General features: G+C 43.2%; 1 protein-coding gene across 1 annotated transcript in view; it reads right to left on the reverse strand.

The window, feature by feature from the left end:
* FMO5 (flavin containing dimethylaniline monoxygenase 5) overlaps positions 1-13,656 on the reverse strand; it is a 32,875-nt gene extending 19,219 nt beyond the window's left edge. The window contains exons 1-3 of the mRNA XM_074390059.1: positions 13,293-13,656; positions 12,904-13,079; positions 2,114-2,302 (exon numbers count right to left, since the gene is read on the reverse strand). Coding sequence (XP_074246160.1) covers positions 2,114-2,302; positions 12,904-13,038 — 324 coding nt within the window. The 5' untranslated portion in view covers positions 13,039-13,079; positions 13,293-13,656. The remainder of the gene's footprint in view (positions 1-2,113; positions 2,303-12,903; positions 13,080-13,292) is intronic.
* Between the last annotated feature and the right edge of the window lie 8,740 nt (positions 13,657-22,396).

Consider the following 22,396-nt stretch of genomic DNA (forward strand, 5'->3'; position numbering starts at 1 on the left):
TGCAGGGATATTTGATTTTCATACTCCACAAATAAGAACTGTTTTGTTTTGGGCTGTGGTCAGAATGAGAAAACTTCCACGAGGCAGAAAAAAACAGTAACATGGTGTTGGCAGGCTAATGTGCCTTCCTCTTCTAGAAAAATGCGAGTCCCTAGGCCTTTTAGTCCGCGCCCTAAGGCACTGTGACAGCTGAGTAAGCCTGGGCTTCTCCTGTGCTTTGATGACACTCCATGCACTACATGCCTATTCTCCTGACCCCAAATGTCCTGAGACCTTCTGATATTCTCTTCTCCTGGCTAACTTTAAACACGTGACTGAGATATAGAGCTCCTTTTCCTGGTAGGGTAGAAAAACACCTAATGGCTCTCATTTTATGTAAATGAATCTCCCTTTGACTCTCATAGATACCCATTTTTCAAGGAACTATAAAGAAGGAGGCTGTGAAACAGGATAGAGGTATGATTATAGCTTTTTAAAAATAATAAATACGGGTTATTCTACTTAGCTTAAGGAAACATTATGTGATTCTCAGGGCCTATGACCATCATGTCTTGGACTAATAGGGACACCACCCCAGCCCGGGCGCGGTGGCTCACGCCTGTAATCCCAGCAGTTTGGGAGGCCGAGGCAGGTAGATCACCTGAGGTTGGGAGTTCGAGACCAGCTTGATCAATATGGAGAAACCCCATCTCTACCCAAAATACAAAATTAGCCAGGCATGGTGATGTGCACCTGTAGTCCCAGCTACTCAGGAGGCTGAGGCAGGAGAATTGCTTGAACCTGGGAGGTGGAGGTTGAAGTGAGCCGAGATAGTGTCACTGCACTCCAGTGTTGGCAACAGAACAAGACTCTGTCTCCAAAAGAAAATAAAAGTGGGGGGGGGGGGATGCCACCCCTGCATGTCTTGGCCATCCGGCACTATTTATAGTTCCTCTATCATGTTGTGCCTCTGCCTAGATCGCCCTTTTATTCCTTATTTAGTAGATTCCTGCTCAACCTTCAAGACTCAGAACTTTATCTCCTTTAAGAAACCTTCCCTGGAACCTGATACTTTGTGCCCTGATGGGTTCAACATCTCTCCTCTGAGCTGCAATGTATAGATTTCTAGCATTTGTCACCATGTAACTCTTTATTTTTATTAATTATATTTATAATACAATTTTTCTTCATTTTTTTATCCCCTTAACTAGACTATAAAGTTACTGATTTTTTCCTTTTTGTCTTTGCATCTTCAGTACTTAATATGATAACAAACTTGTTCGATAAGTACTGTTTAAACAAGTGAGGAGAAGCATCATTGGAATGTAAATGACTTACTTTAGAAGTTATCACTAGATGTTTTCATTTTGTTATGTCGTTAACCAGAAGAAGGCATGACTTAGCAGGATGATCACAAGGCAGAAGGTGTGGGTTTTTTGCAACTGTCAGAAACATCTGTTCTTTTATGTTCTTGATCAGAAATTATAGCAAAGTCATAGAATATTTTAGAGCAGAAAGGAGCCACTGAAGCGATCTAGTATAATCATCTTGTTTTACAAAGAAGGAAACTTTAAAAATTGAAATGGAGGAACTTGCTTGTCTAACATCTAAGTTAGTCAGTGGTAGGGCAAGGAGCAGAATCCAGGTTTTTGTTCTGCAATTCCCTCTACACCAGAGTTAACTCCCCAACAACTACACTTTGCTGGGTTTTTATGATGTTCATGTAAACAAATACATTGGAAAGTACTTCTGAAAGTATAAAAGGGCTAAGCAGTCATGAACAAGTTGTAGAACCAGAAGGTTTTAAAGTTCCCATACCTATCAGTTCCCTTCCGTAATGGGGAAAACATTTCCCCTCATCCATTTTATTGCAATCAAATGGTGTGAAATGAAGGTAATGAAAACACTCTGCCAGGTAGCTTCCTGTATATGCAGCCAAAATATATAAAAGAGACACCTTCACTTGAATATTCTTGAGGGACAAGGAGGACGAAGAATGGAGTTTTTGCCTGAGTAGACAGATGCATGTGCAAGTCCAGCCAATCTTTAGAAGTGAATATCGGTCATTAAAACCACATTATTCATTTACTTGGCAAACAACTTCAAACACAAAGATACCCATAAAATTTTCTACCTTAAATCGAATATACTTTAGAAGGTCAAATTCTTTAGCGTACATCCTGAAATACTCCAGCACCTGGGCATTATGCATGAAGTTAGGATAATGATCTGGGATTGGATAGTCACTGAAGCACATCATCTCTTTAGAAGTATTGATGATCACTGATTTGTAAATACTGGCCCTTCCTTCTTCAGGATTTTCCTGCAATAAATAGAAAGTATGCTTAGAAACTTGAGAATCATCTTTATGATTTGTAAATATGAAAAAGTTTTCTGAAAGAAGAGTCAGTTACACACACACACACACACACACACACACACACACACACACACACACACACCTTCCAGTATTTGTGCCCTTACATAGTCCTTCCCCTTGAATCTCATGTGTCTTTATGACCTGCTTTTGACCGACAGCGTACAGTTGAAGTGACACTGAATGACTGCCAAGGCCATGTCATAAGTAGCCTTGCAGATTCCGCCTGGGTCTCAGAAAGCTCGCTCTGGTAGAAGCCAGCAGCCATGTGAGAGCTCCAACCACCATGAGACCACCATAGCCTGAGGAAGTCCAGCCTCACCACATGAAGAGAAGGTCTGGGAGAGAAAAGATGTGGCTCGTTCCCAAAAATTCTACCTACTCCAGCTGAAGTTCCAAACATGTGAACAGAGAGTTACTAACACTGAGGAACAGGCTTTTAAATGAGTAACAGGCAAAATGGGAACACATACTGGAAAGAGTGTAACAGTTTCCATATACTGGAAAAAGCGTAACATCTCCATTGTTTTCTGGAGAGCAGTGTTAAAAAGTATATCAAACTCCTTGCAATTTACCTGGCCTTAAAAAAAAATATTCAGCATCACTGAGGAAGATTTATGTTAAAGGTGTTAATACCAGCATTATTCATAATATAAAAGGAAACAAGCTGAATGCCCAACAAAATAACTGAAATTTGAGAACCACTGCACTAGATGCTTACTCCCAAAGTGTGGTCTGTATACCAGCAGTAGGGGCTTCACTTGCGAGATTGTTAGTTAGAAATGCAGACTCTCGGGCCGCAACTCAGACCTACTAAATCAGAACCTGCATCTTATCTTCAAGTGATTCAGATGCCATTGCAAACTGAGATGCATTTCATTAGATGGCATTAATCCCTGATTCAGTGTTCTTTACCCTACAAGAAACTTCTTTGCTTCCTCAAAAACTTCCTATTGAGGCCAGGCACGGTGGCTTACGCCTGTAATCCCAGCACTCTGGGAGGCTGAGGCAGGTGGATCACCTGAGGTCTGGAGTTTGAGACCAGCCTGACCAACATGGAGAAACCCTGTCTCTACTAAAAATACAAAATTAGCCGGACATAGTGGCACATGCCTATAATCCCAACTACTTGGGAGGCTGAAACAGGAGAATCGCTTGAACCTGGGAGGTGGAGATTGTGGTGAGCTGAGATTGTGCCATTGCATTCCAGCCTGGGCAACAAGAGCGAAACTCCATCTCAAAACAAAACAAAACTTCCTATTAACTACCTTATGGCACTGTTGTGTTGATCCCATAAAGTAATGAAATGATGCAATCTACCCAGCCTGTTATTCTGTCACGGAGACTTCACAAATGAGTGTTCAGATTTTGAGATTTTCAAAAATTGTTTTGATTATGGAAAATCACCTTAATTAATTTGGATTTCCTCCCTTTTTATTCTAGAAATGAACAGATATTGAGATGTTGAGTATTATGAAACATAAATAGCCACAAAGGAGAGCATTTGTTGCCTTTGTCCATTTTTAGGGTGGTTTTTCTCCTCTGCCCCATGATCCAATGTCTCATTTCTTTAACTGCTGATCACATTTTCACAAGTCTCCTTCGAAGTCTTTTCTTCTAATCTAGTCTACCTATTTCTTTTTTTCTTTTTCTTTTTTTTTTTTTTTTTAGACAGAGTCTCATTCTGTCGCCAGGCGCCAGGCTGGAGTGCAGTGGCACAATCTCAGCTCACTGTAACCTCCGCCTCCTGGGTTCAAGCAGTTCTTCTACCTCAGCCTCCCAAGTAGCTGGTATTACATGGGCACGCCACCGCACCCAGCTATTTTTTTTTATTTTTAGTAGAGACGAGGTTTCACCATGTTGGCCAGGATGGTCTCGATCTCTTGACCTCGTGATCCACCCGCCTCGGCCTCCCCAAGTGCTGGGATTACAGGCTTGAGCCACCGCGCCCGGCCTGTTCTACCTATTTCAACTAAAGTGTTCTCTCTGAGGTGTGGCTGGACTCTATCTCTGCCCTAAATAAGATTTTAGATGTTGCCCCATTTCCTGTAGAATAAAGTTTCTATTTCTCAGATTAGGATTCAAAGACCTCCATAACATTTTGTAGTATGTTCCTTATCATCCCAACTTGATTATACGCCCCTTGAATTGTACTCCTGGTTTCCCCCACAGCATACAAAATGATAAATAGCATTCAATAAATGTTTATTGGATGCATATCAAATTGTATTGAGAAAGGAATATATAGAATAAGATGTAAATTCACAAAATGAGTAACAAAACTAATAAAATACATCAACTTATCTCAAAAAGAATTCAATAAGATATATGTATCTCACTCCTAAAATGTTGTCCTAAGAAAAACTGAAAAATCATATAAAGTCAAATGCATAAAGATATGTTTTTATATTACTTAAATAGCAATTAATTAGAAATAATATTAAATGTTCCCAAAATAGATGAACGGTTTAGTAAGTTACAGTATCTCAACATGCAAAATTTATCTTCCACACCACTCCATGGGTGTTCTAATAAATACAAAGTAGATTCCGCCACTCTACTGCTTAATGGCTTCTCTTGATTCCAGAAAATAAAATTTCTTATTTTGAAATTTAGCACATTTCACAATCTAGCCTGGTTTACCTTTTAATCTTCATCCAATGTTCTCCTCATTTAATCTCAAATTTCTACATTATTAAATTTTTCCCAGAACATTTTAGGCTCTTGCACAACTTTAAACCTTTGTACATATTAATGTTTATTCACATGGAAAATTTCCTGTCCTTCAACAGTCACCTCAAATGTCACTTCCTTCAGGAAGACTTTTCTAATTTCTCCAGAGAGTTAGATTCCCCCATTCATCCACCAAGCTCCCAAAACTCTGTTCATATTTCTACAAAGATAACATAAACATTGTATATTATCATGCATTTGTTTCCATGATTGTGAGAAACCAGAGAGTAGCTTTGTCCTTTTTAAAATCTCTATTGTTAGGACTGGTGTGTTTTGGATGTGCAATAAATGCTTTCAAAAGAACTAGTTAATGAATTACGGAAAGTGAATTTGGAGACACCAAAAACTGTGATTTTGAAGTCTGTGCAGGAACATTAAAAAATGGCCTGTGATGCAACTTCAAGTGAAAAAGTAATTGTCAAATTAAATCTACATTCTAATCACCAAATATGTAATATTATGTCTACCTATGGGTACCTAATTATAATTGTATAATCGCTCCCTGTTAGATATGTCACTTTTGAGTATACTTCATTTATTTTAAATGGAAAAAATTGAAAATACAGAAAACCACTTGATTTATTAAGGCAGTAGGATTTCTATATTTTTCTTTTACTTTTGTTAAAACGTTGCTTGTACACCACCACTCATGATAAAAACTCTTAACAAACTAGGAAGAGAGATAAACGTCCTCAGTTTGATAAAGAAGATCTAGGAAATACCTACAACTAGCATCATACTTAATAGTCAGAAACTCGACACTTTTCCCCTAAGACTGGCAACAAGCTCAGGACGTCCTCTCTCTCCACTCCTATGGAACATTGTACTGGAAGTCTTAGCTAGTACAATACTAGAACAAAGCAAAGCAAAGGATTTACTGATTGGAAAGGAATAAAGACAACTTTTTATCTGCAGATGACCTGACTCTCTGTAGAAAATTCCAAAGAATTATAAAAAAAAAAAAAAAAAAAAAAAAAAAGGGCGGGGCGCAGTGGTTCCTGCCTGTAATCCCAGCACTGTGGGAGTTCAGGGTGGGCAGATCACAAGGTCGGGAGACCAGTCAGGCCAATATGATAAAAGCCCGTCTCTGCTAAAAACACAAAAAAGGTAGCTGGGTGTGGTGGCACGCACCTGTAATCCCAGCTATGCGGGAGGCTGAGGCAGAGAATTACTTGAACCCGGGGATGGAGGTTGCAGTGAGCCAAGACTGCGCCACTGCATTCCAGCCTGGGCGACAGAGCGAGACTCTGACTCAGAAAAAAAAAAAAAAAATTCTAGAGGCAATAAGTGAGTACAGCAGGGTTCCAGGATACACTGTTAACATACAAAAATTAATTGTTTTTTAATATATCAGAATGAACTGGAATTCAATATTTTTAAAAATCCATCTACAGTAATACCCCCGAAATTACGTACACAGGTATAAATATAACAAAATACGTATAGGACATATAAACATGAATTACAAAACACAGACGAAGGAAATCGAAGATTCAAATAAATGAGAGAGAGTCTGATTCATAGACTGGAAGACTAAATATTGTTAGGATGTCAGTTCTTTCCAACTTGACCTGTAGATACAACGCAATCCTAATCAACATCCCAGCAAGCTATTTTAGAATCCAAGCTAACACGTGGATTCTAAAGTGCATATGGAAAGACAGAAGGTCTGAAACAGAAGACTTTGTCCTTAATTGTGGGCTATGCATAGTGACTTTGTTCCAAAGAGCACAAAGAGCGACTTTACTGTGGCAAAAACTGACAAAGACGACCGCAAGCCAGGACATCAAGGTTAACATCAACAGTGATATGGTTAAAATCAACAGTGATATTTTCTAGGGTTTTTATAGTTTTAGGTTTTACATTTTAACTTTTTTTTTTTTTTTTTTGAGACAGAGTCTAGTTCTGTCGCCAGGCGCCAGGCTCCAGGCTGGAGTGCAGTGGCGCGATCTCGGCTGACTGCAACCTCCACCTCCTGGGTTCAAGCAATTGTTCTGCCTCAGCCTCCCAAGTAGCTGGGACTACAGGCGCGCGCCACCGTGCCCAGCTCATTTTTGTATTTTTTAGTAGAGACGGGGTTTAACCATGTTGGCCAGGATGGTCTCAATCTCTTGACCTTGTGATCCACCCACCTTGGCCTCCCCAGCTGCTGGGATTACAGGCAGAGCAGGGGAGGCACATTCCTAACTTCTGAATTTTTAATCCATGTTCAGTTGATTTTCATATATGGCAAAAGGAAGGGATCCAGTGTCAGTCTTCTGCATATGGCTAGCAGTTATCCCTACCCCATACAATTTATCCTTGTAAAAAACTTTCATTTGTACCCCCTGAACCTAAAATAAAAGTTAGAAAAAGAAAAAGAAAAAAGAAAGGTGGAACAAACCTACATTTCAACAAAGATATATTTTGGCATACATCGAATGGTAATTTCCTACTTATAATAATACAATAAGGTTTATGTTTCAAAATAAAAAAACAGTGGATATAATGTTGATAGCATGTACCCTTGATGGGATGTGAGGAGAATGATACTTTACCTTTATAATATTCTTCCCCAAAATTTATAACCCCAGTTTAACCATGAGAAAAAAGTCAGATAAATCCCAACTGAGGGATAGTCTACAACATACCTGACCAGTAAGTAATTCCCAAAACTATCAAGGGCGTCAAAAACAATGAAAGTCTAAGAAATGTTACAGCCAAAAGAGCCTAAGGGGACATGACTACTGAATGTAATATGGCATCCTGGGTGGCACCCTGGAACAGAAAAAGGCCATTAGGAAAAACTGAGTAAATCTGAATAAAGTACGGACCTCAGTTAATAATAATGTGTCAATATTGGTTCATTCATGATTTAAAGATGTTAATAATGGGGGAACCGGATGTGAGGTATACTGTAATTCTCTGTACTGTCTTCCTAATAAATTTTATAAGTCTAAAGCTGTTCTAGAGTTAAAAGTTTATTTAACCGTGTTTATACATGAGTGTATTTTTTTAAATTAAGGTAAATTAATGAATGGCAGGGTCATTTTGGAATTAAGATGTTTGTTTGCATGCAGAGCAGGGGAGGCACATTCCTAACTTCTGAATTTTATTTCACTTATTCATTGAAAATATATTTATAAAGTCACTCTGTAATAAAACATTTTATTAGGTACTGATAAATACAAGTCTGTACCTGCATTCCGATGTTTCCGTTTACAGAGTAGAGCCACGCTTTCCACAGCAGGTCTGTTGGGATCACTGAGTGAAATGAATGAGAGATCTCACCTCTCAGATACTCGTATATTTCAATTCTTTTTCAAATCACTAACCACAACAAAGTGTTATCCTGTGTCAACAAAATCCTTCAAATCCTTCAAACCACCTGATTGAATCTGAGGTAAGGTTTATCACTGTGCCAATCTACTGCTTTACAAAAGAGTGAATGTAGGGTAGTAGTGGGTTAGTGAGTACAAGAAAAAGAAGCTTCTGCTCCTGGATTTTACAATTTTCTACCACTGATGAATAAATCTTCCCTCTATAAATTTTGAATACTGATTATATTTCCTACCGAGGCACAAGGCTCACACATTTGAGCAGGAAGTCTGTGTAAGAAAAAAAGGCCAGGTGCCTTTATTTGCAGAGGACCTGACTGTCTCATGCCTGTAATCCCCACAGTTTGGGAGGCTGAGATGAGCAGATCACTTGAGATCAGTTCAAGAATAACCTGACTAACATGGGGAAACCCCGTCTGTACTAAAAATACAAAAAATTAGCCAGGTGCGGTGGTGCATGCTTAATTCCAGCTACTTGAAAGGCTGAGGCATGAGAATCACTTGAACCCAGGAGGCAGAGATTGCAGTGAGCCAAACTCATGCCACTGTCCTCCAGCCTAGGTAACAGAGTGAGACTCAGTCTCAAAAAAAAAAAAAAAAAAGAAAAGAAAAAAAAAAAGAGGGAGAGAGAGAGAGAGAGAAAGCGGGGGATGGAAGTTGGGATAATTGGAGCTGATAGGATTGGAAGCAGTAATAGGGACAGAAGAAAGGAGAATTTAAATGGGAGGAAGGAGGACAGTGTGGGTCTTCTGTTCTTGTCAGATTCTCAAAATCCCATGAAATCGAAACTCTTTGAACCGTTGTTCTTAACCTTGTCTGCACACTGGAATCATCTGGTGGGGGAGTGCTTTAAAAAATGCAGATAGTAAAACACATGCTTGGCTGTAGAAATATAATGGTGAACCACACATCCAATCAGGTGATTCAAAGAACCTGAAAGATTTTGTTGACACAGATGTAGTCTGTTGTAACAGAAGTCAGAGTGGTTACGATAAACACGGCTTATTTGCAAGGAGGCAGCTTAGCTTATAAAGTGTTAAAATTTTGCCAAGTGGATAATCAGAAGAAAAACCTCCACATTAAGTCTTTAGCAGAGAAGAAGTTTAAACCACATTGGAGATAAAAAACAGAAACCTGAGAGTCAGACAGGATGACTCTCTGAACGTCCTCCCATCCTCAACTGACTTCATGCCTGTCGAGTAACTGCCAAACCTGGCTAAGGTGCTTAGTAAAGACACATCTGTGTGAGTCCCACCCCAACCTACTGAGTAATAACCGACACGTTATTAAGGGAAGAACTGGGTGTGAGGTATACCGTAATTCTCTGGACTATCTTCCTAATAAATTTTGTAAGTCTAAAACTGTTCTAAAATTAAAAGTTTATTTAAACATGTTTGTGGCCGGGCGTGGTGGCTCACGCCTGTAATCCAAGCACTTTGGCGGCCAAGGCAGGTGGATCATCACCTGAGGTCGGGAGTTCAAGACCAGCCTGACTAACATGGTGAAACCCTGTCTTAAAATCATCATCATAATAATAAACATGTTTGTGCAGAAGTGTATTTTTGAAAACTACGGTAAATTAATGAATGGCAGGGTCATTTTGGAATTAAGAAGTTTGCTGGCATGGAGAGCAGGGGAGTCACTGAATAATAACTGACATGTAGCACTATGCACCTGGCACTGTTGTAAGTGATTGGCATAATTATCCACTCACTTGCTCCAGACAATAACTCTATAAAGTGGATACTATTATTACCCACTTCTTTTTTTTTTTTTTTTTTTTTTTTTTTTTTTTTTGAGACGGAGTTTTTCGCTCTTGTTACCCAGGCTGGAGCGCAATGGTGCCATCTCGGCTCACCGCAACCTCCGCCTCCTGGGTTCAGGCAATTCTCCTGCCTCAGCCTCCTGAGTAGCTCGGATTACAGGCACGCGCCACCATGCCCAGCTACTTTTTTGTATTTTTAATAGAGACGGGGTTTCACCATATTGACCAGGATGGTCTCGATCTCTTGACCTCGTGATCCACCCGCCTCGGCCTCCCAAAGTGCTGGGATTACAGGCTTGAGCCACCGCGCCCGGCTATTACCCACTTCTTAAAGATGAAGAAACAGAGGTACAGTTAGGCTTAATGATGTGCCCAAGGTCACACTGCTAGTAGATGACAGAAATGAAACCAGGTTTGAGCCCACGACTGTGTTCTTCACCTCCATACCATGTTGTGGCTGGATTTTCAGAGCAGAATTTTCTCCTGTTTAGTAAAAACAACAGGTTTTCAGCCCATATCCAAGACCGATGATGGTAGAGGTATACAGGTCAGCGAAGGGGATCCACTCCAGATCTGAATAAGGATGACTGTCACATAAAGTTAGTCCCCAAAGCAGAGTCAGGATGCAAAAGGACTGTATTTCTGTTCAACTAAGAAATGCTATAAAGCCACTTTTATGTAGCCGGCCAAGACTGTGTTCGTTTTTATGAAATATGAAATGCAGAACAGATCTAGGGCACCTCAGTACTATTCACTGTTCAGAAAGCCAGTTGAAAAGCAAACCCGTTCTCCTCTAGCCACCCTAGATGCCAACAGGAAAAAAGGCTAAGGGAAAGAAGGAGGCCCCAATCCTGCTGTCGTGAAGGAGCGGGAAGCCAAAAAAGTGGCGAATGCTCTGTTTGAGAAAAAGCCTAAGAATTGTGGCATTGGACAGGACATCCAGCCCCTGAGGGACCTCACCCTCTTTGTCAAATCCCCCCCCCCCCCCATATCAGGTTGCAACAGCAAGGAGCTATCCTAGAAGGCGCTGAGAACACTTCCTGCCACTAACCCATTCATCCAGGTCTCACACTGCCAAACAGATACTGACTGCTTAAGTGGGGCCCACAAGCACAGACCTGAGACGAAACAAGAAAAGCAGCAGAGACTGATGTTCTGGACTGATAAAAAGCTGCTGACCAAGGGGATATCCCCACCAAGACACCACCCGTCCTTCCTGCAGGCGTCAATACCATCACCATCTTGGTGGAGAACAAGAAGCCTCAGCTGGTGGTGATTGCGCACAATGTGGATCCCATCAAACTGGTGGTCTTCCTGCCTGCCTGGTGTCCTTAAAGGGGGTCCCTCACTGCATTATCAAGGGGAAGGTAAGATTGTGCCTTCCAGTCCACAGGAAGGCCTGCACCACGCTGCCTTCACACAGGCTCACTAGGAAGACAAAGGAGGTGTGGGTGGCTAAGTTGGTGGCAGAACCAATTATAATGACAGATATGATGAGATCAGCTGCCACTGGGGAGGCAATTTCCTGGGTCCTAATCTGTGGCTCGAATCATCAAAGTGGAAAAGGGAAAGGTGAAAGAAGTTGCTACTAACCTGGGTTAAATGTACACTGCTGAATTTTCTGTAAATAGGAGTAATAAAAATTCTCCTTCAAAAAAGTGAAAAAATAAAAGCAAACACAACGCACGTCATTCTGGAGATCAATAAAGGTGGTTGATATCCTTTGGAACGTAGTAAGTTTATCTTTTTTTTTTTTTTTTTTTTTTTTTGAGAGAAAGCGTCTCACTCTGTCACTTAGGCTGGAGTGCAGTGGCATGATCTCCGCTCTCAGGGTTCAAGCGATTCTCAAGCCTCAGCCTCCCAAGTAGCTGGAATCACAGGTGTGAGCCACCACGCTCGGTTAGTTTTTGTATATTTAGTAGAGACGGGCTTTTGCCATATTGGCCAGGCTGGTCTCAAACTTCTGGCCTCAAGTGATCTACGCACTTTAGCCTCCCAAAGTGCTGGGATTATAGACATGAGCCACCACTCCCAGTTTAACTATTATTTAGGTAGACAGTATTTTAATACTGTTTCTAAAAAGTTGCAGAGCTGGATGTGCCTATTAAAGCAATTGGATGATGAAAGATAACACAGCTGCAGGTGCACTCTGCTCTCTTCTGAAGGTGTGACTTTGGAATTCTCAAGGGAAGGAAAAGTTCCAAGCAAACGAGGTAGCCAGATTTTGTATTCTATTAAAGTGCTAGGATGGTCAGAGAATTACCGAAAGTGAACAAGAATTTTTTTTAAAAAAAAAGGTTAGAAAAGATTGAAAAGGGGGATTCCTGGAAGGGATTGTAAGCAGATAATTCTAGCTCATTTACCTACTAATACAGACCATAAGCAAGCCCTGCATTTCCCAACCCCTGCAGGTTTTCGAACGTTTGTCGTTTTGTTACCCTTCAGATGGTTTCACTCTTCTGGACAGCAGCTAAACTCATTCCATGAACATGGTCTCTGGGCCATTTCCGTAGACAACAGAAAAGGAAAAATAATATCTGTGTCCCATTTTGCTGCCAGCCTAAGGCAAGAGGAACCTTCATAAAGCCCGAAGTAAAGGCTGTAAGAAAGGCTCAGCAGGCTAGCAGATGTAATCACCGTCAAGCCCATCACAGTCCCTGACACAAGACAAAGCGTCGCACGCACCTAGTTGCAAGGGAGGGTTTCAAGTATCGAGTGACCAGGAGATATACCTGGAACCTCCAGAGCCCGCCGATGTCATCGGTCCTCTCAAAGCAGACGGGTTCCAAGCCTTCTTCCAGGCAGCACTTGATGGAAGAGAGCCCACTCGTTCCTCCTCCAATCACGGCAACTCTTTTCTTCGTCATGGTCTCCAGAGGTCTTCCCGCGTGGGTCGGTGCCGCCTGTCCTAAAGAACGGATGACAAAGGACAAAAAGCACACATCGGTCAGCAGTTTTCAGGGAGGACCCTGGCCATGGCGTTCGAGTAAATTCGGCACAAGAGGTGCTCTGGGAGGCCGGATTCCACGGTCCTCCGCACCCGAGGGAACCGCGCGGCGGGCGCGGGGCCGCCCTGCGCCTGCGAGCCCCGCGGTGACAGCGCTCTGCTGCGGGACCGGACCTCGCCGCCGCTCCCGAAGAGCCGGGCGGAGCCTGCAGCTGCTGTCCGGAGGCGACTCGACTCTTGAGTGGCGTCAAAGACACAGAAACCAGCCAGGCACAGACACCAGCGAGGGTCAGTGGGAGGGCCTGAGCGCTCCGCCTCCGTCCCGCGCCCGCGCCGCGCCCGCTCGGCGGCACCCGTTCTCCCTCCCGCGATGGGAATCGAACGTGGGCCGAAGCGGCTCTGGGCGAACAGGTTGATCCCACGACTTCTCTGCTTTCAGCGGCAGTCGCCTGCACTCCCAACTACTTTCTCTGAAAACGAAGGGCCCCCTAGCCTCCTCGGCGCCCGCGTCCGCCTCCACTGGGAACTTCCTGGTTTTTGTCTTAAAGTGACAAACTGCCAACAACCCCAAAGCAACGCCTGCTCCAAATGCTTGAGTGAACACCTGCCCTTCAGGTGATCTGTTCAGCCCGCACGCACCCGGCTCACCTGTACCTCTCTCCTCCCCTCTTCTCACAATCTGGATCTAAGAATCTGCGCTTCGGCAGAAATTTACCTTTAAATCCCCACGCGCTGAACTGAGTGCGGGGTTGGGGGTGGGGGTGCGGGTGGGGAGGGTGCGGGCGGGGGTTGGGGGTATAGTGAGGAATGTATTGTTTCCTACTCAGAGGAGCTTACAGTTTAGTGGAGGAGACCAAAACATCAACAGATAATTTCAATGAAATAAAAGTATTTTTAATAGCGCTTTCACACAGTTATGTGAGTAACCAAATACACAAATTCTCCGCTTCTAAAATGCAACTTTTCAAATAGTAAGTCCTGTAGAACCACCAACAGAACAGATAGAAGATTTCAGGCACTGGGTTAGAACAAGGGCCCATCCAGCCCAGGGTTCTATTTGACGGACGTGAGGGGTTGCAAGAGGCATGGACTGTGGTTGGTGCCTTGGATCCTTGCCCACCTTCTACCACACCGAGTCAACTTTGCTCCTCTAATCTGCACCTGCTAATCTTGGACTTTTACATGAGAGGCAATTGCTATTTTATTTGAGCCACTGAATTTTTAAATTGTGTTTATTTATAACAACTTAACAGACTCTAATTAACATTAGTATGTTTTGTAACTAACTTTTTTTTTTTTTTGAAACAGGGTCTCGCTGTGGCACTCAGGCTGGAGTGCAGTGGTGCAATCATGGCTCACTGCAGCCTCTGCCTCCTGGGCTCGAGCGATCCTCCCACCTCAGCCTCCTGAGTAGGAACTACAGCTGTGTGCCACCACACCTGGTAATTTTTGTATTTGTTGTAGAAATGAAGTTTCACTATGTTGCCCAAGCTGGTCTTGAACTCCTGGGCTCAAGTGATCCACCTGCCTTGGCCTCCCAAAGTGCTGGGATTACAGCGTGAGCCACCAAGGCCAGCCTGTAAAATGTTTTGAAGACTAATATCTTTCACAAAGCAATTCGGATATAAATGTAAATATATACTAAAATAGTATCTTTTAAAAATAAAATTCTGAAGAGAGTGTTTCAACACAACCATTTTATATGCTGGAAGTTAACTGAAAAATAAATTATTTGTAAATTGGATAATTTTGAATGCGCCAGAAGAAATGCCCAAAGGAAAACATGAATACTTTTATAAACTGAATATTAATCTCCTCCTAGTGAATCAGTTTTACAAATTCAAAATAACGCAATAATTTACTTTTAAAATCTAGTTAACAATGTAATTTTGTTTTAACGTCTCCCTGGCTTCAATTGTATCCTATAATTTAATTACTTTTAAATTAGCAAATATGTTTTGTTTGTTTTCAAAATTACTTATACAATGTTTTCAGCCTTGTCTAAATTTCCAGTCTCTTGGTTAGGTGACAATTTGCAAGTGAGTCAATTTCTTCATTGAGCAAGAACTTGAGATACCCAAATTAATATACAGACTGAACTCATTTACGCCTGCTATTAGAAGAGAGCAATATTACACGTGAGAGATAACAATGACTAATTCCAAGATAATGTGTGAGGCTTTTTAAGGAGTGTGTGTGTATGGATGCACATACACGTGGAATTAGGTTCGCAGAGTCTCTGCAAAGGTCCAACCCAGGAAGAGCTTTCAAACAATACGGTCTCACTTCTACTCCGATGCTCTCCTGTTTTCCAGTTCTTTCCATTATGTCTGCATTTCGCCTGCATTCATTCAGCAAATATTGTCTTTTGGAGGCCACTTTTAAATGGCATCTTTATAAGCTAGAATAGGCTTGGATCTTGTCTGAAGGAGAGCTTCCAAGGAAAGGTGTCTGACAAGCGCGTGGGATTGCGACATGAGTGAGAACTACACTTTTGCTGAATTAAAATGCGGAGAGCTATTTGTTCGGTAGTAAACCCTTAATAAGTCAATTCTTTTTTTTTTTTTTTTGAGACGGAGTTTCACTCTTGTTACCCAGGCTGGAGTGCAATGGCGCGATCTCGGCTCACCGCAACCTCCGCCTCCTGGGTTCGGGCAATTCTCCTGCCTCAGCCTCCTGAGTAGCTGGGATTACAGGCACGCGCCACCATGCCCAGCTAATTTTTTGTATTTTTAGTAGAGACGGGGTTTCACCATGTTGACCAGGATGGTCTCGATCTCTCGACCTCGTGATCCACCCGCCTCGGCCTCCCAAAGTGTTGGGATTACAGGCTTGAGCCACCGCGCCCGGCCCAATAAGTCAATTCTGACTAGCGCAGGAGAAGTTTCTAGCACAGCATCCGTTCTGTGCCTGTTACGTGCTAGGTACTTGGTTACCCAGAGAGAAGGAAGGGAAAATGAATATATAAAAAAGATGAGGAGATAAATCACAGACATTGTGGCGGGCTGAAAACATGGTCCCCAAAGCTATGCATGTCCTAAACCACAGAACCTATGGATGTCATAAGATAATACATGTAAAGTGCCCACACATGGCCTGGCATGTAATTGGAGCTCAACAAGTAGTAGTCGGCATTAATCATAAAAAATTGTTTTGTTTTCTAACTTAAAAGTGTTTTCACTATTTTTAATTAACAAATAACAATTGTCTATGTTTATGGAGTAATAGTGAAAAATTTGAAGTGACTTCATCAATGTTCAAAACTGAAGGACTATATTACACACACACACACACACACACACACACACACACATATATATATTTAATGAGATGAATCTATACTGACATGAAAAAGTTAGCAAAGATTTTAACCAGCATAGCCCTTATTTCATTTGTACAGTTTCCATGGCAGATGGTAGGAAGCCCATTTAAAGCTTCAACTCATATACTAAGGTAAATCACATCTACTCATATTCCATTGGCCAAAGCAAATCACAGGGCTTCTTCCTATTAGGAGGCTCTGAAAGTCACATGACTGAGGGCATGAATGTATAACTGTCTTATGGGGATAAAGTAGATCATTAGGGACACTAATACAATCTATCAAAGCTGGCTAGAGCCCACCATGGAGTAGATATCCCACACTTTGTGTGTGTGTGTGCATGTATATTTCTGTTTACCTTCATGACCCACATCTGTGGACCACACATATGGGGAATACACTATGCCTGCAGACACCCCCAGCAAATGAGATTACCATAGAACCTCAACAATGAGGGTAACCCCAAATGTCCTAAGTCTCCACTGATGAGATGCAGATACTTGAGTAATCCCCAGGCTCATTTCCAAGTAAAGCTTTTTCGTCCTTCATAATACCTCGGACATTCAAATTTGTATTTAGTTTCTTGTGAAAACAAATGTTTAACTTTCACAACAGCATTATAGGATAGCTACTATTATCCTCATAATTTACCATGCATCACGGGCCCTTCAGAAGCACTCTGATTGTTAAAACCGTCTAATTAGAAGACTAATTGTACATGGCATTTTTGAGCAGTTTGAGGGGATAGAGGTGGGGGAGCTCCCTGGAATCAAAGTTACGAGTGTGCCTCAGTGTGTTCCACTCTGCGTCTCTTTCTCTCCTTCTCTCTTTTCTCCTTCTCATTGTCTGCAATGTGCTGAGCATGGCGCGTGTTTCAGCCCTGTTTGTGTTACAGCTCTTTTAGCTCCAACATTTGGTGGGTCCTGAGTTCTTGTTCTGCGTTCGGACGAATGATGTAAGTGGACAAGCGGAGGGTGAGCAAGGTAAAGCAGAAGTTTATTGAATGACAGGACAGCTCAGAGGAGATCCACATCGGGTCGCTCCTCTCCACAGGCAGGTTGCCCCACTGAGTGTTCAGCTGTCAGCAGAGAGGAGACCCTGAAGTAGGTAGCTTCTCTCTGCAACTGGTTGTCTTGACATCTGCTCAGCTCTCAACAGAGAGGACACCCTGGAGTGAGAAGCTCCTTTTCACAGCTGGAAGGTCATCATCATCTTCTCAGCTCTCAGCAGAGAGGAGACCCTGGGGTTGCTAGCTCCTCTCCGCAGCTGGTCATCCTGTCATCTCAAGTCTGGCTGAGTCTGGGGTTTTTATGGGCCTCAGAGGAGAGGAAGTACCTGCCAATTGGTCCAGGGGCACCCATTAAAAAACACAAATTCTTGCTCTGATCTTTAGGACCAGCAGCCCAGCCTCCAGGCTTCAGACCCTCCCCAGCTTGAGGGTGGGTCTTTACCGGGTACCTGCCCCCTTCCACCCAGGGGCCTGCCTCCTGCTGCCATTCATGGCACCCAGACTGTTTGTGCAAAGGGGCACCTGAAGGCCAGCTCCAAGGCTGAGCTGCCCTTAGCACCCCCTCAGCCTCCCTCCTGTGCTGGCACCCAAAGTCCAGAGGGGGCCAAAGCTATGTGTCAGCACTGTCCAGAGTTTAGGCACACCCAGCCAGGCTGCAGCAGTGCCTAGGCTCAGCGCCAACCTTACTCCAGGAATGCGGCAGGTGCTGGGAGCAGGGAGAGGCCAGGCAGTGGGAACAGACAACTCTGAGTGTGTGGGAGCAAGGTGGGACTTCCAGGACCCCCAAGAGTGCAGAGATGCCCAGGTCTACAGCTCTAGCTTGGGCAGCAGTAGCTGTACCCAGGAGGGTGGGGCTTCTGCCTGCTCCACGCCCCCCAAAACACAGGGAGGCCCAGTTGGTGGACATGACTTGGACAGCTGCAGCTGTGCCCAGGAGGGTGAAACTCCTGCCTGCTCTCAGCCCCAAAGAGCACAGGGATGCCCAGGTCTGCACCTGCAGCCAGGCAGCTATATCTGTGCCTGGTAACAGGGAGCTCCTGCCCTGCCAACTCAGAAGCGGGTGGGGCTTCCACCTGTTCCTGGTTCCCCCTGGCTCCATGGAGCTGGCAGCCCTGGTGTGCCACTCCCACTGCAGCTAGCATAATGAGAGCAGCTCTCCTAGACAGGCCATCGCTGCTATCAGTATGTCACAAAAGTTAAATTTCCAGAGTCAGCAAACTCCAAAGCTTTCAGGGACTAGCTAGCTAGATTGCATAAATGTTATACTGCTGGCTGGGGAACATGAAGAGTGAAATTGCATGTGACCAATGTGATGGTATGGCATGACAGTCAAAAGGCAGTCAGTTAAAAAGGAAAACACTGTCCTTTCTCTTTTTTTTGAGGCAGAGTCTCACTCCGTCACCAGGCGCCAGGCTGGAGTGCAGTGGCGCGACCTCGGCTCACTGCAACTTCCGCCTCCCGGGTTCAAGCAATTCTCCTGCTCAGCCTCCTGAGTAGCTGGGACTGTAGGCGCGCACCATCATGCCCAGCTAATTTTTTTGTATTTGTTTTGTTTTGTTTTGTTTTGTTTTGAGACGGAGTTTCGCTCTTGTTACCCAGGCTGGAGTGCAATGGCGCGATCTCGGCTCACCGCAACCTCCGCCTCCTGGGTTCAGGCAATTCTCCTGCCTCAGCCTCCCGAGTAGCTGGGATTACAGGCACGCACTACCATGCCCAGCTAATGTTTTGTACTTTTTTTAGTAGAGACGGGGTTTCACCATGTTGACCAGGATGGTCTCGATCTCTTGACCTCGTGATCCACCTGCCTCGGCCTCCCAAAGTGCTGGGATTACAGGCGTGAGCTACCGAGCCTGGCTAACACTGTCCTTTCAAGCAAAAAGACTATGAGCAAATTTTGATGTACAGATACGTATAACTTCTAACCTATGTTCTCAAAGATTTACTTGATAATATTCCTGTTTTATGACCTTACCTTTAATAGTAAAGGGGAGTGGCAATTCTCTGAAGTGACTAGGCAAGAGTCCTATGAAGCCAACTCACTTTGTTTACTTCTATACTTTGGTATCTTTTCCCTGGCTTTCTGGGTTCTAAATTTATTGCCTGTTATTTCATGACAAAGAGGTATAATGGCATCAAAAGTCAAAATATCGTTTTTCATTTATTGAAAGGAAGAAAACCCAAGTCTTTTTCACCCCAGCACAAAAATTTTCCACCCGGGGGCACTGACTGAACTCTGACCTAAGCCCAAGGTTCCAAGTTCATTTATTCAAGAGGGCCGAATAAAAGTTCACGTTCAGTCACAGCTTTTATCCAAGTTCTGTATCTGACTCACTCGGTGTTTCTGACTGGTGCCCCGATGTTACCTAACAGAGCAAACACAATTTGTTTCCTAATTCGTGCTTAGTCATGCTTATTTTGATAACATTCTCACATGCTATAGCTTACAGACAGCGTGACTTGGTTACCTTTAATCTTAAATTGCTGTTGCCAGAGGACGTATCTGTTCTGCAGAGGAATAAAACAAAGAATTCACAAGAGCATCATTACTGTCTAACCTGAACAATGAATGAGAAAAGAGCTGACGCTAAACTTTCCTCTGGCAGTTAACGTTGACTTGCCAGAAAACACTGGACCAGCTTCCTAAACTTTCCGTGCCTCGGTTTGCCCAGCTGTGAAATGCACTCTCTATACTTCAGAGTTATAACAATCATATGCCCTAGATTTTAGGATTGCTCCACAGGCACCTCATTCAAACATTCAACAATATTTACTGAGTGTGTACTGTGTGTCCAGCACTGTTTGCACAAAGCCAACACATCCTAAAGGTGAGTTCCTCTTTCCTTCTTCAAACCAGCTTTGGTCTCCAGTGTTTTCCGTGTCAGTGATGGCATCCACATCCATCCAGTTATCCGCGGCGGAAACTACGGGGGTCAACTCCAACTCCTCTCTCTCTCTTTCAGCCCTACTTCCGATTCGTGGCCAACTCCTCTTTAAGCGTACCCCTACTCAGGTTTAAAATCTCTTACTCTCCTGCTAATCCTGCCTGAATGTCTTTGCAGTTGTCTCTCTGCCTGAAACATTCTTTCTCCAATTTCACAAAGCTGGCTTCTCATCATTCAGATCCTAGCTCCAACGTCATCTTTTTGGTGATAACTCCCTTCAATCTATATTCTATCCAGAGCTGCTCCCCAGCCTGACAATCTCATTACCCCGTCTTACTATCTTATTAGCGCTGCACGACTTGATAACTTATTTGTATTCCTCCCTTTCTTTGTATTTCTTCATCAGTATAATCTAAGCTCTGTAATATGGGGAACATCCCCGTGTGAGACCCCCCAAAAGGCGTGGGTCTCACTATACGGTGAGCTTGATCCCAAATACAGTTTCCTACTGGAGGCAGTTGAGCTATCTGAAATAAGGGACTGAAAGATGGATGATCAGTTTCTAATATCAACCACGATATCCTTTGGGCCTAAAACTATGTGGTGCTGCTAGACAGAGTGACTCCCTACCAGCAACCAGTTTCTGCTTTTAACTTTTAATAGCTTTAACCTTTTCTTTACTTGCCTGACTGCCTTGTGCCCTAGATAATGGTTTAACTGTGGGGATATTTGCAAAGCAAATGCCACCATACGGGATGGCTTTGATCCCTGACTCAGAGACTCCTGAATGGGGGAGTTGAGATAAGTTGAGTCAGGAGCAGACAAAGGAGAATCTGGTTAAAAGCTATTCTGCTGAGCAAAACCAGAAAATCTTTTCACATCTCAGTTCTAAAACAAGATCAAACCAGAAATACCTGCAGCCATGAGGAATAATGTCTGGATGTAAACAAGCTTTGTGATCACAGGAAATTCTGTTACATTTTACAACTACTGATTGTGTATCTGACTTCTCTATTGTATAGCCCATATAAGGTATATATTTGCATTTCCTCTTGCAACCACTGATTGTGTATCTGACTTTTCTATTGTATAGGCGATGTATGGTACAGATTTGCATTTCCTCTTGCAATGACGTAAACCACAGCAAAGAAAGTGTATTTATTTCTGGACTTTGAAAAATAAAATTCGCTGTTTGGGCACGGCCAATCCAGCCCTCCAGACGCTTCGCTTTCTGTCTCCCTTTCTTCCGCGCACTCTCTCTTCCAGGTATTGGGACCCTCTTGCAGGTCGAGAGACCCCCAGCAGATGTGCCATCCCGGACCGGTCCCCTACTCTGTAAGTACAGGGACCTTATCGGTCTTGGTTACCCCTATCTAGACACTGGGGATTTGACCAGTAAAATCACGCTTTATTGTACTTGTCTGGCAAAAATCCAACCCTGGCAAAACCTAATTCTCTAACTCTTTCCCACTTACCCAGCAGTATCATGCTAATCGGCCTAATGATGATAAATCTCAAGCCATCCTCATTGCTGCTTGCCAGTGTTACTGTTTCTCTGGTCAATTCACTGTCCACTCCCCTCGCAATTATCCTGTACCTTTCCCTCTTAAACCTCTAAAACCTTCTTTCTCTTCAAGCTCATCTGATGACGTTGCTTTTTTATTTCACCTGGACAATAGCAACAGCTGGGAGAGGTCTTCCATGTGTTCGCACCACCACACCTGTCTACATCTGGTGCCTTCTGCTTGTTTTGGATGAGCTGTCTATGCCAGTCCTTCTATGTGTATTAGATCCCTCCTCCTTCCACTCAGGGACATCACTCTTATTTGATCAGTTTTTCTCTTTACTGGATCATTCCTATCAGTATTCAACATGCTTGACTATCCCCTATCAGTTACCATTTCCAGTTTTCTGCTCCTTTTTTTCCCCTGAAAAACATTTTTTTCTTTCCTTTGGAGACAGGGTCTTACTCTGGAGTGCAGTAGTGTGATTACAGCTCTCTGCAGCCTCGGCTTCCCAGACTCAGGCGATTCTCCTACCTCAGTCTCCCAAGTAGCTGGGACTA

This window comes from Saimiri boliviensis, chromosome 19 (genome assembly GCF_048565385.1).
Source record: "Saimiri boliviensis isolate mSaiBol1 chromosome 19, mSaiBol1.pri, whole genome shotgun sequence".
Taxonomy (NCBI): Eukaryota; Metazoa; Chordata; class Mammalia; order Primates; family Cebidae; genus Saimiri; species Saimiri boliviensis.